The sequence below is a fragment of the Ranitomeya variabilis genome, chromosome 8 (genome assembly GCF_051348905.1).
Source record: "Ranitomeya variabilis isolate aRanVar5 chromosome 8, aRanVar5.hap1, whole genome shotgun sequence".
NCBI classification, from domain to species: Eukaryota; Metazoa; Chordata; class Amphibia; order Anura; family Dendrobatidae; genus Ranitomeya; species Ranitomeya variabilis.
In genome coordinates, this window is record NC_135239.1 from 105463309 (window position 1) to 105476824 (window position 13516).

The following is a 13516-nucleotide window of genomic DNA, read 5'->3' on the forward strand; positions in this document are numbered from 1 at the left end:
GGAGTGCACCCATCCCAAGAGTCGGAAGCTTCCTGTGGGGCAGACATGGTAGGAGGACGGCAGGACTGGCAGAAAGGCGACGATTGGCCTACTGACCACTTTTTCTCGCAACAAGCGCAGGCGTAATGAGTTATGATCGGTTGGCAAGGAAGGCTCCAGAAGAGTTGGACATAAGGAAATTCTGCAGCGCTATCAATTAGAATAGGCTTAGGTGAACCTGGAGCAGTATAGGTAGTACCGAGGAGAGGAGCAGAGATAGCGCTGAAAAAGGCCTACCGTACCGCAGAGCAGAGTAATCTGTGTCCCCCAATGTACGATCCCTCCTGTCCCCGGTGCTGCAAAAGCAGGAAGTCTCTGCGGTGAGAAAGAGGCGTGTCTAAAGAGCTGATGCGCTGAAGAGAATGAGCCAAGGCTCCTGATAGGGTCGCGCAGTAAAGGGGGGCATGCCTGGTTGCAAGAGCGATCCTGAGTTGTGAAGAGTGCCGAGAAAGCACGCCCAAGGCGGGGGGCGTGGCCAGCCGGAATGGTAAAAATGAAAGTAAAACGTTGGGAGAAGGATCCGGTGACACAGGGGAGTGAAGAAAAGACCGGAGGAGCGCAGGGGCACCCGATATGCTAAAATACTGCTGTGAGGAGCGGGTAGTCTGGCGGGAGTAAATTCACCTGGGCGCTGTGGACAGTAAAGGGGGGACGATGATCCTTTACTTTTCTTTAATCCGGCTCCATAAGATCAGAGGATCGTCCAGGGGCCCGTTGAAGAAAGGGTCGCTAGAGGAGGAATCCTTCATCCAGAAGACGGCCCCAACCCCTATGACAAGGAGGAGGGTCACCGCTGGTGACCACAGTCTTCCTCTAAGCCCTCTCCGAGGAGAGGGGTGAGGGGGACATTTTTGGCTAGGACCGCCACCGATTAGACGGGTGACGGAATAATGTCCTGCCGGCGGACTGAGAGTTGCGATGCGGGCGACACCGCACTGCTCGCTCAGCCGCCCTCCTGGGGAGGCAGGGTGAGAGATTACACCCTGATTCCCTGAAATACTGTATCTGAAAGATAAAGAAGAACGTTAATAAAAACAATTAAAACCTGTAAGGGAAACCAAGGTTAGATCCAGGTTCGCCTCCTACAGACACTAAGCACAAACTGAGGTTTTTGGTGCCTGTCGGTGGATGTATACAGCCAGGGAGGAGCTACGCCTTTTCCTTTTTTGCATAGTGTCAGCCTCCTAGCAGCAGCAGCATACACCCACGGTTGTCTGTGTCCCCCAATGAAGCGATAAAGAAATATATTTTTTGGACTTTTCGGCGGTTTTTCTCTTTTTTATTTCACCATTCCCTTCAGTAGAGCAAATATTCTGATGACAAGTCTGCTGTAAGATAATGCTTACGTATCCTGAGGCAATTCTACATTGTCCCCTACAGAAATACCTTACCTGCAGCAGGTAGCGTGACTCCAGTCGTCTGAGCCAACAGAATACGATACATGTCTCGCTGGCGTACAACAGACTCAAACATGTGCATCTGATGCTGACGGTTTTCACGAAGCTGCTCCAATTCAGAAAGAGCCATGTCCAGCTCCCGCCTCAAATCATTTTGCCTAGTGACAGAGTTACTGCATTAATACACAAAGCAAACAACAATCACAACAAAAACATTTCTTTGAAGGGTTGATAAAAGCTCAGATCCACCTACTTTGCTGTAGTATTCACTACTTGATTCATATTGTACAACATTGGCATCAGATATTTGCACATGGCTTCTCTAGTCCTAGGTTGCTGGACAGATATACACCTGTTTACACTACATGCCATGTGTAAATAACTGGTGCAATCACCGAAATACTACACCTATAGGTGATCTCTACAGCTATAATACGTGAGCTCCGAGCCACCCAGGAGTCTACGGCTTTGTACTGGCCAATTACTACACTGCCATGTGTGAGAATTTCGCATGTACATATCTATATTAAAGTCTCTCGAGGTTCAGCTCTTTGCAATATTGCGGATATTCGGATGGCATCTCTAATTTAGTTATACCAGTCACTATTTCCCAATGGAAACAAGTACAGCATGGTATCAACCACACTTGGCCTTGTATGAATAGCTTTGGTGCATTCTGGCTACACGTTATCTGAAACCATGGAATTTCACAGAATAAATTGACCCGAAAGACGAAGTAATAAGAGCGAATCCCAGTGTAACCCTCATCGGTGCACTGTCCGCGGCTTACTGTGCGGCAGCGGCTTCTTGCTCTTCTTTTTCTTTGGCTTCACCAAGCTCTCTCAATGCGACAAGTAATTTTTGGTTCTGCTCCTGGAGTTCATCAATGTTTCTGAAAGTGACCAAGTGCTGCGTTATCACTTCAGATGAACTGCTGATATTAGCGGAGCTGACGTCGTCATCCCTTTGCACATGGTTTCCTCTTGCTTCTTCCAGTTCTATTAGGAGAACTCTGATCTATAGAAAAGGGGAAAAAACAAGTTGCAATACTCAAAGGACATTCAAAAAAGGCCAGACAAAAAAAGTGCTCAGACTGTAAGGTCCCAAGTCAGCCAACACAAACCTAGTGCACAAGCTTCTGTACTTGGGTACATGGACACACAAAAGCACACAACATACAGGCATAATTAATGATAGCTGCTGAAACCTAGGACATTCCTGATCACGATTATAATGTCAAAAGCAAACAGTGTCAGAATCTACTAACTTTCACCGCCAGTGGTTTTTCAACATTCTGCGGCTCATGTTGTGAAGACTATTTTCATACTTTTCACAAGTGCAGTTTACATTTAAATTACAAAATAAAAAAAAGTTATACTAAACCCCCAATTATTGGTAAGAATACATTTCCTGAGAGTAGAAATCTGACACAGGACCGGAGAGCCCCAGAAAGGAGCTCCCTCCTCTGGGATTCCCCTCAATAGTAACACCGGCATCAGAAGGGTTAAACGCCAGCGATCAGTACTAGCACTGCTCTCAAATCGGCACGATCAGCACGCCGTAAATATATGGCGGCTTGCAAGAACACAGCTCCTGCAGCGCCATATACAAGGCATTAATGACCAAAACCTAACATGCTACGTTGGATTTCTGCCTTATGGACAAAACCGACTGCTTGTATGGAGCTAAATGGGGTTTTATCACAGTAGTTTGTGATACGCAATTGCACAAATCAAGGGTCTCCATTGACTCCTTTAATTTTTATACTTACTCTGGAACCCTTACTAAGCAGGAATCAGTCCAAAACAAACATTATGGGCCTCTGTATTGGCAATTTTCAAACCAGATTGTAGCCTACACAGATTTGCTTTTCCTCATCACAAATCCAGTTATCTCTTTTCCAAACGTGATGGCAGAATTCTGCTTATACAATGCCATCGCTACTTTTAAAATTAACTTCTCCAAATCATATGCCCTGAATATTAACACTCCCCCCTCCAATATTGTGCCCCTGAAAGCCACCTTTAGTTTCAAATGGGCTAACTCAGCTTAAAGGGAATCGGTCACCCAATTTTGGCCCTATAAACTGCGGCCACCGGCATCAGGGGCTTATCTACAGCATTCTGTAATGCTGTAGATAAGCACCCCCCCATTATGTAACCTGAAAGATAAGAAAAAAAAAGTTAGATTATACTCACCCAGGGGGGGGGGGCGGTCTGGTACGATGGGCATCACGGTCCGGCGCCTCCCATCTTCATATGATCGTCATCCTCCTTTCTTCTGTTGCAGCTCCTGCGCAGGCATACTTTATCTGTCCAGTTGAGGGCAGAGCAAAGTACTGCAGTGCGCAGGCGCCGGGAAAGGTTAGAGAGGCCCAGTGCCTGCGCACTGCAGTACTTTGCTCTGCCCTCAACAGGACAGATAAAGTACGCCTGCGCAGGAGCTGCAACAGAAAGCAAGGAAGAGGACGTCATCGCATGAAGATGGGAGGCGCCGGACCCGGACCGCGACATCCATCGGACCGGACCGCGACGCCCATCGGACCAGGACCGCCCCTGGGTGAGTAAAATCTAACTTGTTTTTCTTATCTTTCAAGTTACATCGGGGGCTTATCTACAGCATTACAGAACGTTGTAGATATGCCCCTGATGGCGGTGGCCACAGCTTATAGGCCAAAATTAGGTGACAGATTCCCTTTAAAAATATTTAGTGATCTTATTACTGAGAGATGTACATTGGACATACTCACTTAAACTTTCCTAAACTACTCTAAATCGGTACAAGAGAACTGCTCAAAAGAAACAAGAAATGCTATAACATGGTTTAGAAGCGCAATCTTTAAAATTACTGTAATTTCTGGACTATAACACGCACTTCAAATTTTGGGGAGGAAAATAGGAAAAAAAAGATTTTTTTTTAAGTTGGGGGCTCATCTTATAGTCCAAACTTAAGGTATCTTACCTGGGGGGGTGGCGGTGTTGGAGTGGGGTCACAGAAGGCATGGTCCCTTCCAGAAGTGGGGCAATACTGCAGGTCCTGGGTGAACAAAAGGGGTGCCCCACTGGTGCGATACTGTGAGCCCAGAGTCGACGGTAAGGCAGTGCGAAGTGCATTGCTTTTCCAGCAGTGATTTTCCTGAAGCTGTGGGACGCCTCCGGCGGTGCATGCAAAGACTAGGATCTCGGACCGGCGGCCCACGACGTCAGAGAAATGGCCACCAGGAAAGCAATGCACTGCCTTATCAGCGACACCAGGCATGCAGCATCGCACCACTGCTGAAGTTGCCGGCTTCCTGCGGAAGGGACCCTACCATGGTAACCAGATGTTGTCATTCAGGTCACCAGGCACTAGCAAGTTAGTTAGATCATGCACATTAAACCTAAACTCCCCTCCCGTGCTGGCTCCGTTCCAGCGGTGTCCGTACTCGTGGTCCCGGGGATGTGATACGGTAGAATGACATGTGGTGGCCCACTTACCGCTGGCATCACTGTCCATGCCTTCTATCGAAATGAACATGTAGAGGAAGTCAGGGATCAGCTGTAGCCCGGACTTCCTCTTCATGTTCAGTTTGTACGAAAGATGAGGACCGTGACGCCAGTGCTGATTGGGCGTTGTGCATCCGAGTCATTCCACTGGATCACAGCCCCTGGATCTTGAGCACTGACACCACGGGAACATAGTAAGCAGGGGAGGTGAGTATAGGTAGTTTAAGAAGGGGTTGTCTTAGCAGTGGACAACCCCTATAAGATACAGTATATGGAAATTTAGTTGCAGTGGCATAAAGGGATTTTGCTTAGTCTTCCTGTATAAGAAACTTGCCTGAAAAGGTCTCATTTATAGACCATAGACTTTTCACCAACTATATTAAAAAACTGTACCTGTTGGGAAAGATCTTTCACTTGTAACTCAAACCTCTGGTTTTCTTTTTCAAGAACTGAGGAACGTTTGTTTGCATTATCAGTTTCATTATGCAAACACTGAATCTCCTAAATTTAAAAAAAAAAAAAAATAGAAAAACGTAAGTAGGGAAAAAAAAATTAACTATGACAGAAAGAAAATAAAAATAAAATAATACCTTCATAGCCAATTCAAGTTTAGCAGACAGACTTGCCACGGTTTTCTGCATACGCTCATACTCTTCTCGCTGACGTTTCAGGATGGGCGCTTTAGCCTCAACTTCTTTCACTATGTCATCCAAGTACTTGGTAATTCTTTTATTTTCCTGCTTTTCTATTAGTAATTGGTCTTGCGTTTCCATGTATGCATTATAGAGCTAAAAGACGAAAAATACACCAAATCAACCGTAATCTAGAATTATATAGTATGCTGAAACAGCAGCAATAATGAACATAAACATGCACAATAAACAAACACATTTTGTGACTTAATGTCAATGTTTCTTTTCACCACCCATTGCTTTCAATGGGTGAAATATGCCGGAACAACGCTGAAAGAAGCGATATATGCTCCATGCTGCAAAGCCTAAGGTTTAGCACAAAATACCGAGGAAAAAAAAAAAAAAGCCATGTGCATGAGATTTATGAACTCTCATACTTTGCTGGTACTGTCAAATAGCTGATCTCTCCTTCAAACCACATATCCAAGCCCTTTCCACTTCCTGCCGACTTCAACTCAAAAATATTTCACGAATCCGTACATTCCTTAACCAAGAATATGCAAAAACCCTAGTCCATGCCCTCATCATCTCTCGCCTTGACTACTGCAACCTCCTCCTTTAACACTCTCGCACCCCTCCAATCTATTCTAAACTCAGCTGCCCGACTAATCCACCTGTCCCCCCGCTATTCCCCGGCCTCTCCCCTCTGTCAATCCCTTCACTGGCTCCCCATTGCCCAGAGACTCCAGTACAAAACCCTAACCATGACTTACAAAGCCATCCACAACCTGTCTCCTCCATACATCTGTGACCTCGTCTCCCGATACTTACCTACACGCAACCTCCGATCCTCACAAGATCTCCTTCTCTACTCCCCTCTTATCTCCTCTTCCCACAATCGTAGACAAGATTTCTCTCGCGTATCACCCCTACTCTGGAACCCTCTACCACAACACATCAGACTCTCGCCTACCATCGAAACCTTCAAAAAGAGCCTGAAGACCCACCTCTTCCGACAAGCCTACAACCTGCAGTAACCACCGATCAACCAAACCGCTGCATGACCAGCTCTATCCTCACCTACTGTATTCTCACCCATCCCTTGTAGATTGTGAGCCTTCGCGGGCAGGGTCCTCTCTCCTCCTGTACCAGTTATGACTTGTATTGTTTAAGAATATTGTTCTTGTTTTTATTATGCATACCCCTCCTCACATGTAAAGCGCCATGGAATAAATGGCGCTATAACAATAAATAATAATAAACAGCTAAAATTTGTATAAAAAAAAAAAAAAAAAGAAGAAGAAGTTTCTAAACCGGTTACATCCGTCTACTCGTACCAAGCTACTCCGTGAGAAAGCAATAGGAAAAGCAACATAAAAACAGGATTTTTGGTTGCTTACCATAAAATCTTTCTTGGAGCCTTCATTGGGGGACACAGGAACCATGGGTGTATGCTGCTGCCACTAGGAGGCTGACACTATGCAAATAAAAAAGCTAGCTCTTCCTCTGCAGTGTACACCCCACCGACAGGAAGTAGGATATTCAGTTAGTGAGAAAGCAGTAGGAGAAGCAACGTGTAAACGAGAAAGATTAATAATAATAATAATAATAAATCTTTATTTATATAGCGCCAACAAATTTAAGCAGCGCTTTACAGTTTAACAGTTTCAAACACTCAAAGAGCGTTCAAAGAACGCAAACATTAACAGTATAACATAATAAAAAGAGCTGTTCAACTTGGGAGGGTGCTGTGTCCCCCAATGAAGGCTCCGAGAAACAGATTTTACGTTAAGCAACCAAAAATCCTGTTTTCTCTATCGCCTCATTGGGGGACACAGGAACCATGGGACGTCCCAAAGCAGTCCCTGGGGTGGGAACAGCAGAAAAACTCCATTCAGGTCGGAGGACTCACCACTGCCGCCTACAAGATGCTTCCGCCTAGGCTGGTGACTGCCGAAGCGCAGGTATGGAGCTTATGACCTTTGGCAAAAGAGTGAACGGAACACCAGGTTGCCACCTAGCAAAGTTGTAGGGCGGATGCCACATGGTGTACCGCCCAGGAGGTGCCCACTGCCCGGGCTGAGTGAGTCTTAATACCAGGAGGAGTCACTCTGTTCTTGACCCGGTGAGCCTCCAGAATGGCAGGTCTGATCCAGAGAACAATCGTAACCTTGGAGGCCGGCAGGCCTCTTGACGTACCGTCTGGAATGACAAAAAGACAGTCCGTCTTCCTAAAGAAGGCGGTCCTAGACAAATAGATCATCACCGCCCTGACCAGGTCTAGCCTGTTCAGCGAACGCCCCAGAGAATCGATCGGAGCAGGACAAAGGTGGAAAGGACGATCTTATTCAAGGAAAAGGAGGACACCACCTTGGGAAGAAAAGGCGACGAAGGCCGTAAAACTACCCTATCCTGGTGAAGAACCAAGAAATTGGGCGGCAGGAGAGAGCCACCAACTCCGAGACGCCTGGAGATGGCCACCAGAAAAGCCACCTTGCAGGACAGAACAGACAGTGAGGCTCATGGGGAGGCTCAAGGGGGGAACTCCACTGAGCCTCCAGAACAAGATTGAGGTCCCAGGGATCCACGGGAGTGTGGTACGGGAGAGCCGCATGCGCCACTTGAAGAAAAGTTCTGATCTGAGAACGGGACGGATATAAATCTTCGTACCGTGATAGCCAGTAGCTAAGGACTTCTGAAAGAGACTTCAGAAAAAGGATGGAAAGGGGTTGCTATCTGACCCTTCAGAGAACTAAGGGCAAGGCCAGCATCAAGTCCCACCTAGAGAAAACGGCCAAAATGGAAGGTTTCAACAGCAAAGCTGTTAACTTGAACCACCAAGAACTCTGCGGCAGATGGGTCCCTGGTACAGAAGATCTGGCCTGACTGGGGGCCTCCAGTGGGAGTCCGCGAGGAGATGGACGATCTCAGCGAACCAGAACCTTCTGGGCCAAACTGGTGCGGTCAGAATGACCGGCACCCCCTCCGCATTGATCTTCAACAGCCTGGGAAGAAAGGGAAGGGAGGAACAGAAAGGGAAGTACAAATTGCGACCCAGGAATGGTCAAAGTATCGGTATCCACAACAAGAAGATCACGGACTTGAAAACAAACGGTGAAACCTTCCTAAGCAGACGGGCCGCCAGGAGATCCGTGTACGGAGTTCCTCATCAAAGGCAAATTTGAAGGAAGACCTCCTGAAGCAGGGACCCTTGTCCTGCCGCAAGGCCCTCGTGGCAGAGAAAACACTGCGGCCTAGTTGTCCACGCCGGGGATATGCACTGCGGATAGTGCCAAAACCGTCGCCTCTGCCCAGAGGAGGATCTTGGATACCTCCGCCATTGCCAAGAGACTGATTCCCTCCCTGGCGATTGACATAAGCCACAGCCGAGGCATTGGAAGTCTGGATTCTGGCTGGCAGACCTCTGAGAAGCCTTTCCCAGTGACTCAGGAATAGAAGAAAGGCCCCTATCTCAAGGGTGTCAATCGTCAGAGAGGACTCTTTCTCCGACCAACGCCCCCTTCAATGACGGACGGCAAGAAACCGCAACCCAGCCGAGAAGGCTGGTGACCGTCGTCACCACCTACCTTGGGAGGACCGGACCAGGGGAATGAGAGGGGATGACAGCCACCAGTTGAGAGGCTATTAGAATCGGACGGAAAGTCGGATCGGAGGATCCAGAGACAGCACAGACGTGTCCCACTGAGGAAGGATGGCCTGCTGAAGTGGTCTCAAGTGGAACAGCGCAAAAGAGAAAGCTTACGGAGCGGTCACCATGCATCACAGGACCGTCATAGCTGAACGGAAGGAAGGCAGCCGAGGGCCCTGCAGAGAGCGAACTCCGTATGGAGAATTGCCCGCTTCTCGAGAAGAAAAAACCCACGGCGGTGTCGAACAACATGCCTAAGATGACGAGACGCTGACTCTGAAAAAGACAAGACTTTGTTCTGTTGGCCAGCCACCAGAAACGGGACAGGGAGTCGAGGGCGATGGTCAGACTCTCCTGGGCCTGAGAGAGGGGCAGAGGCTTGATGAGGATGACTTCAAGGTATGGAATGAGCACTAGGAAAATCAGGAGATGGAGCAAGGCATCTTGGATATCCATGGAGCACAGGAATTCTTGTGGATCCATGGAAACCAGGACTGAACAGAGGAACTTCATCCTGAAATGCCGCAGGCGGAACCTTCTGTTCACTAACTTCAGAGACAGAATGGGTCGAACTGCGACGCTCTTCTTCGGCACTACAAGCAGGTTTGAATAGAAACCTGTGAAGCGTACCTGCTGTGGGACGGAAACAATAACCTCCGAACAAAGAAGGAAGGTAATGGACGCAAAGAAACCTGGGATCAGAGGAGGATTTTTAGAGGGCGGGATTCGAAGAAGCGAAGCGAACCCTATCTTGTATCCAGAGGATACCACCCCCCTGATCTAAGCGTCCTCCACCGAAGCCAGCCAAACATCCCTGAAAAAGGCAGGAGATGCCCGCCCAAACTGGAAGAAACGCTGGGCCGTTAGCACGAGTTATGCCAAGGAAGATCTGCCAGGTCTAGGCCTGGTGGACCAGTCATGGGAGTTGCGGGAACGCCGGGAAGGGATAGGCTTAAAGGAAGCCTTTTCTCTAGCCAGACGAGATCACAGTCTGTGTTAGCTAGAGGAATCTTCCGACGTCGCAAAACAGCGAAAGGACAAAGGGAACTCGTGCCTCCCGTGGCGTCAATAATTTGTTCCAGCATGTAGCCAAAGAGACGGGCCCCCTGGAAGGGGAGGCCGGTAAGGGACTTCTTGAAGACAAGTCCGCCTGCTGTGTGTAGAGCCGAATATTCCGTCGGATGGCCACCATATTGCTGGACGCGTGAACTGTACAAGCCGCGCATCTAGGGAGGCAGATACCAAATATTTCCCTGCATAGGAAATCTGGTCTGTCAGGTCGGCTAGCTCCCCCAGAGGAGCTCCAGCCAGGGTGCTCTTAAAAGGCTGTTTGGTCCATCTAGCTATGGTCCTTGAGACCCAGGTAGAGGCAATTGCCGAGGCACAAAGTAGAAGCAGCCGTTTCAAAGGCTGATTTATCCAGCGATTCTGTAATTGTATCCTTGGAACCCATGCCAAGTTGGTAGACAGTCTGGGAACTGACGAGTCCAGAATTGCCCGCTTCCTGTCGAGGAATCAGTCCAGTTAGCGATGAGCTCAGGGGAGAAGGAATATAGGATGCCGAGACGCTTCCCTGTCTGAAAGCATCTGGTATGGCTCGCAATTCCCCTGGCAAGTACCACCACAAATTCAGTGTGTGGGGCAAAGACCTTGGAGGGTGGTTTGACCGTCTAAACGAAACCGCCTATTCTGCGGGTTGCTTAGGGTCTGGTTGATCGCAACAATAAGGTTATGTACCTGTAGTGAAACCAAGTCTGAAACTTCCTCTGCAAACATGACCGAGGAAGCCGGTGTCTCTCTCTCGAGAGAGAGGAGGATCAGGAAGGGGGATCTCACCGGTCCAGACCGGAGGGCAAGATGGAGCAGGAAAGAAAGGTGTCAGACGTCCATGGAGCTGATGGTGGACGTCCTCGTCTCCTCCAACCGACAGGCTCTGGAGGGCGAGTGGGTGGGGAATGGAGCTGGGACCAAACTTCTAAGCACGCTTGTGTGCTAGGATCATGGTCCTGCTGTCGGATCTATGAGGATACGGGGTAGCAGTACATGCCGTACTCATAGTCCATAATGTGGGATTACAGGTGTGACTGTTCACCCTATATCCCTCTGAAAAAAGGAACCTAGAATTTTGCTCTGTATCTCTTGTGGCCTGAGTTGAACAAGGCTGGACAGAGAATGACCCACTAGCAACTGCGGTCAGGCACGTACACCAAGGTCGTGACATCCTGGTGAGGTCCGCCCCAGACTGAGACAGAAGGAAAGCCCACCCAGGGATAGGGGTCTCGGTCTCACCCGGGGTAGGGACTCCTGGACAGGGAGTTGCTGCAGCTGACAAGAGGAAGCAGGAGGACGGGAACGCTCTCCTTATAGGATTAGGCCTGGGAGCAGACCCACTAAATGATGCCCGAAGGTTAGGTGAACAGGAGAGGGGAGTAATAGACTGCATAGCAGAGCTACTCACAGTAATAGTAGAGTCCTGTAGATTGCTCCCGGCTGTAGCTGTGACCGGCATCATTGCACAGGTCCAGGGCACCAGCGATGAGACGGCAACCTAAGGAGGATGCAGGGGACCCGCCGGAGTCACCTCAACTTCCCACGCCGATACTAACCTGAAGAGGAATGAGACGTCCAAGCTGATAGACGTCCTCATCTCCTCCAACCGACAGGCTCTGGTGGGCGAGTGGGTGGGGGACGGAGCTAGGACCGGACTTCTGAGCACGCTTGTGTGCTAGGATCATGGTCCTGCTTAGGGATCTATGAGGATACGAGGTGGCAGTACACGCAGTACTCATAGTCCGTATTGTGGGACTACAGGTGTGACTGTTCACCCTGTATCCCTCCGGAAACCTGAAAAGAAACGACGCACATTGAGGTAGATAAGGGTCTAGTGAAAGACCCGTGTCCACCTCTTACTGATACCAAGCTAAACTGAATATCCTATTTCCTGTCGGTGGGGTGTACACTGCAGAGGAGGAGCTAGCTTTTTTATTTGCATAGTGTCAGCCTCCTAGTGGCAGCAGCATACACCCCATGGTTCCGGTGTCCCCCAATGAGAGGCGATAGAGAAAAGCAAATCACAAGAGAATTCATTACACGGCACTGGCCCGACAGGCACAAAGGAAGGGATGTGAGCAGTGTCCCCCAATGAAGTGCTTGCTGTAAAATCTATGTTGCTTCATTGGTGGACACAAGAAAACCATTAGATAAAAGTCCCAAGGGCTGGGAAAACAGAAAATAATGAAAGATGCAAGCAGAACAGAGGCAATTCCCTCAGGTCAAGAGCTAATAAACTGCCGCTTGCAGCATCTTTCTAGCCACTCTTGCATCTCACGAGACGAAGGTGCGATCTGTAAATTGTGAGAGAAAGAGAGAGCGAGAGAGAACGAGAACGAACAAAGCTTCTGGGCATGCTCAATGTGTAAAAAGCGGATTCCATGCGTTTATTGCCGGAAACGTCCCTTCAGGCTTTTTCGACGCACAGTGTCCAGCAAAAAAGCCTGAAGGGACGGTTCCGGCACAAAACGGATGAAATGCATGTCCTTCAGGCACAATCCGGCGCTAATACAACTCTATGAGAAACAAACGGATCCAGCTTAAACAAAAACGGATCAGTTTTATAAAAAAATTGCCGGATTGTGCCTGAAACAAAAAACCTGATGTGTGAAAGTAGCCTTAGAGAAATTATGTACAGAGGACTAGGAAGCAGCCTTGCAGAGCTGCAAAAGAGAGGACTGATGACAAACTGCCCGGTGGAGGAGATCTGTCCTTTGCCTGACACTTCCAGAATGGCAGAGCGAATCCAGCAAGTGATCGTAGCCGATCAGGGACACCTCTATGGTTAAAAGAATCGGAACATCAGAAAAAGGCCGTCACCAACAGGTAGTGATGAACAGCTCTGACCAGGTCCCATTTGTATAAGGACCAGAGGTGAGAGAGAGAGGACAGAAAGAGGAAAGAACCATTTCCTCCTTAACCCCTTCACTAGTTGGCGAGTTTTCGTTTTTTTTCCTCCTTTTCTTCCAAGAGATATAGCTTTTATTTTTCTGGAAAAAGTTGTACTTTAACACCACCATTCATTTTGCCATATAGTGTACTGGAAAACGGGAACATCTCAGTATTCGTACGCAGATACAAACAAAAATTGTTTTTTGTCGCCACTGTCCGTGATCTGTAACATTTGACATTTTTTGGGATCTGAAGCCATGTGAGGGCTTATTTTTTGCATCCTGAGCTAACCTCTATATTGATAGCATTTTGGCGTAGATACAATGTTTTGATCACCTCTTATTGTATTTTATTAAAATGTTGCGGTGGACA

At 48.3% G+C, this 13516-nt stretch overlaps 1 protein-coding gene across 4 annotated transcripts in view; it reads right to left on the reverse strand.

Annotated features, from left to right (window-relative positions):
* Positions 1 to 13516, reverse strand: part of TPR (translocated promoter region, nuclear basket protein) — a 196773-nt gene that overhangs the window by 128425 nt on the left and 54832 nt on the right. For all 4 annotated transcript variants that reach the window (XM_077277613.1, XM_077277611.1, XM_077277610.1 and 1 more), the window contains exons 12-15: positions 5512 to 5709; positions 5315 to 5422; positions 2227 to 2453; positions 1431 to 1594 (exon numbers count right to left, since the gene is read on the reverse strand). In XM_077277613.1, the coding sequence (XP_077133728.1) occupies positions 1431 to 1594; positions 2227 to 2453; positions 5315 to 5422; positions 5512 to 5709 (697 nt within the window). The remainder of the gene's footprint in view (positions 1 to 1430; positions 1595 to 2226; positions 2454 to 5314; positions 5423 to 5511; positions 5710 to 13516) is intronic.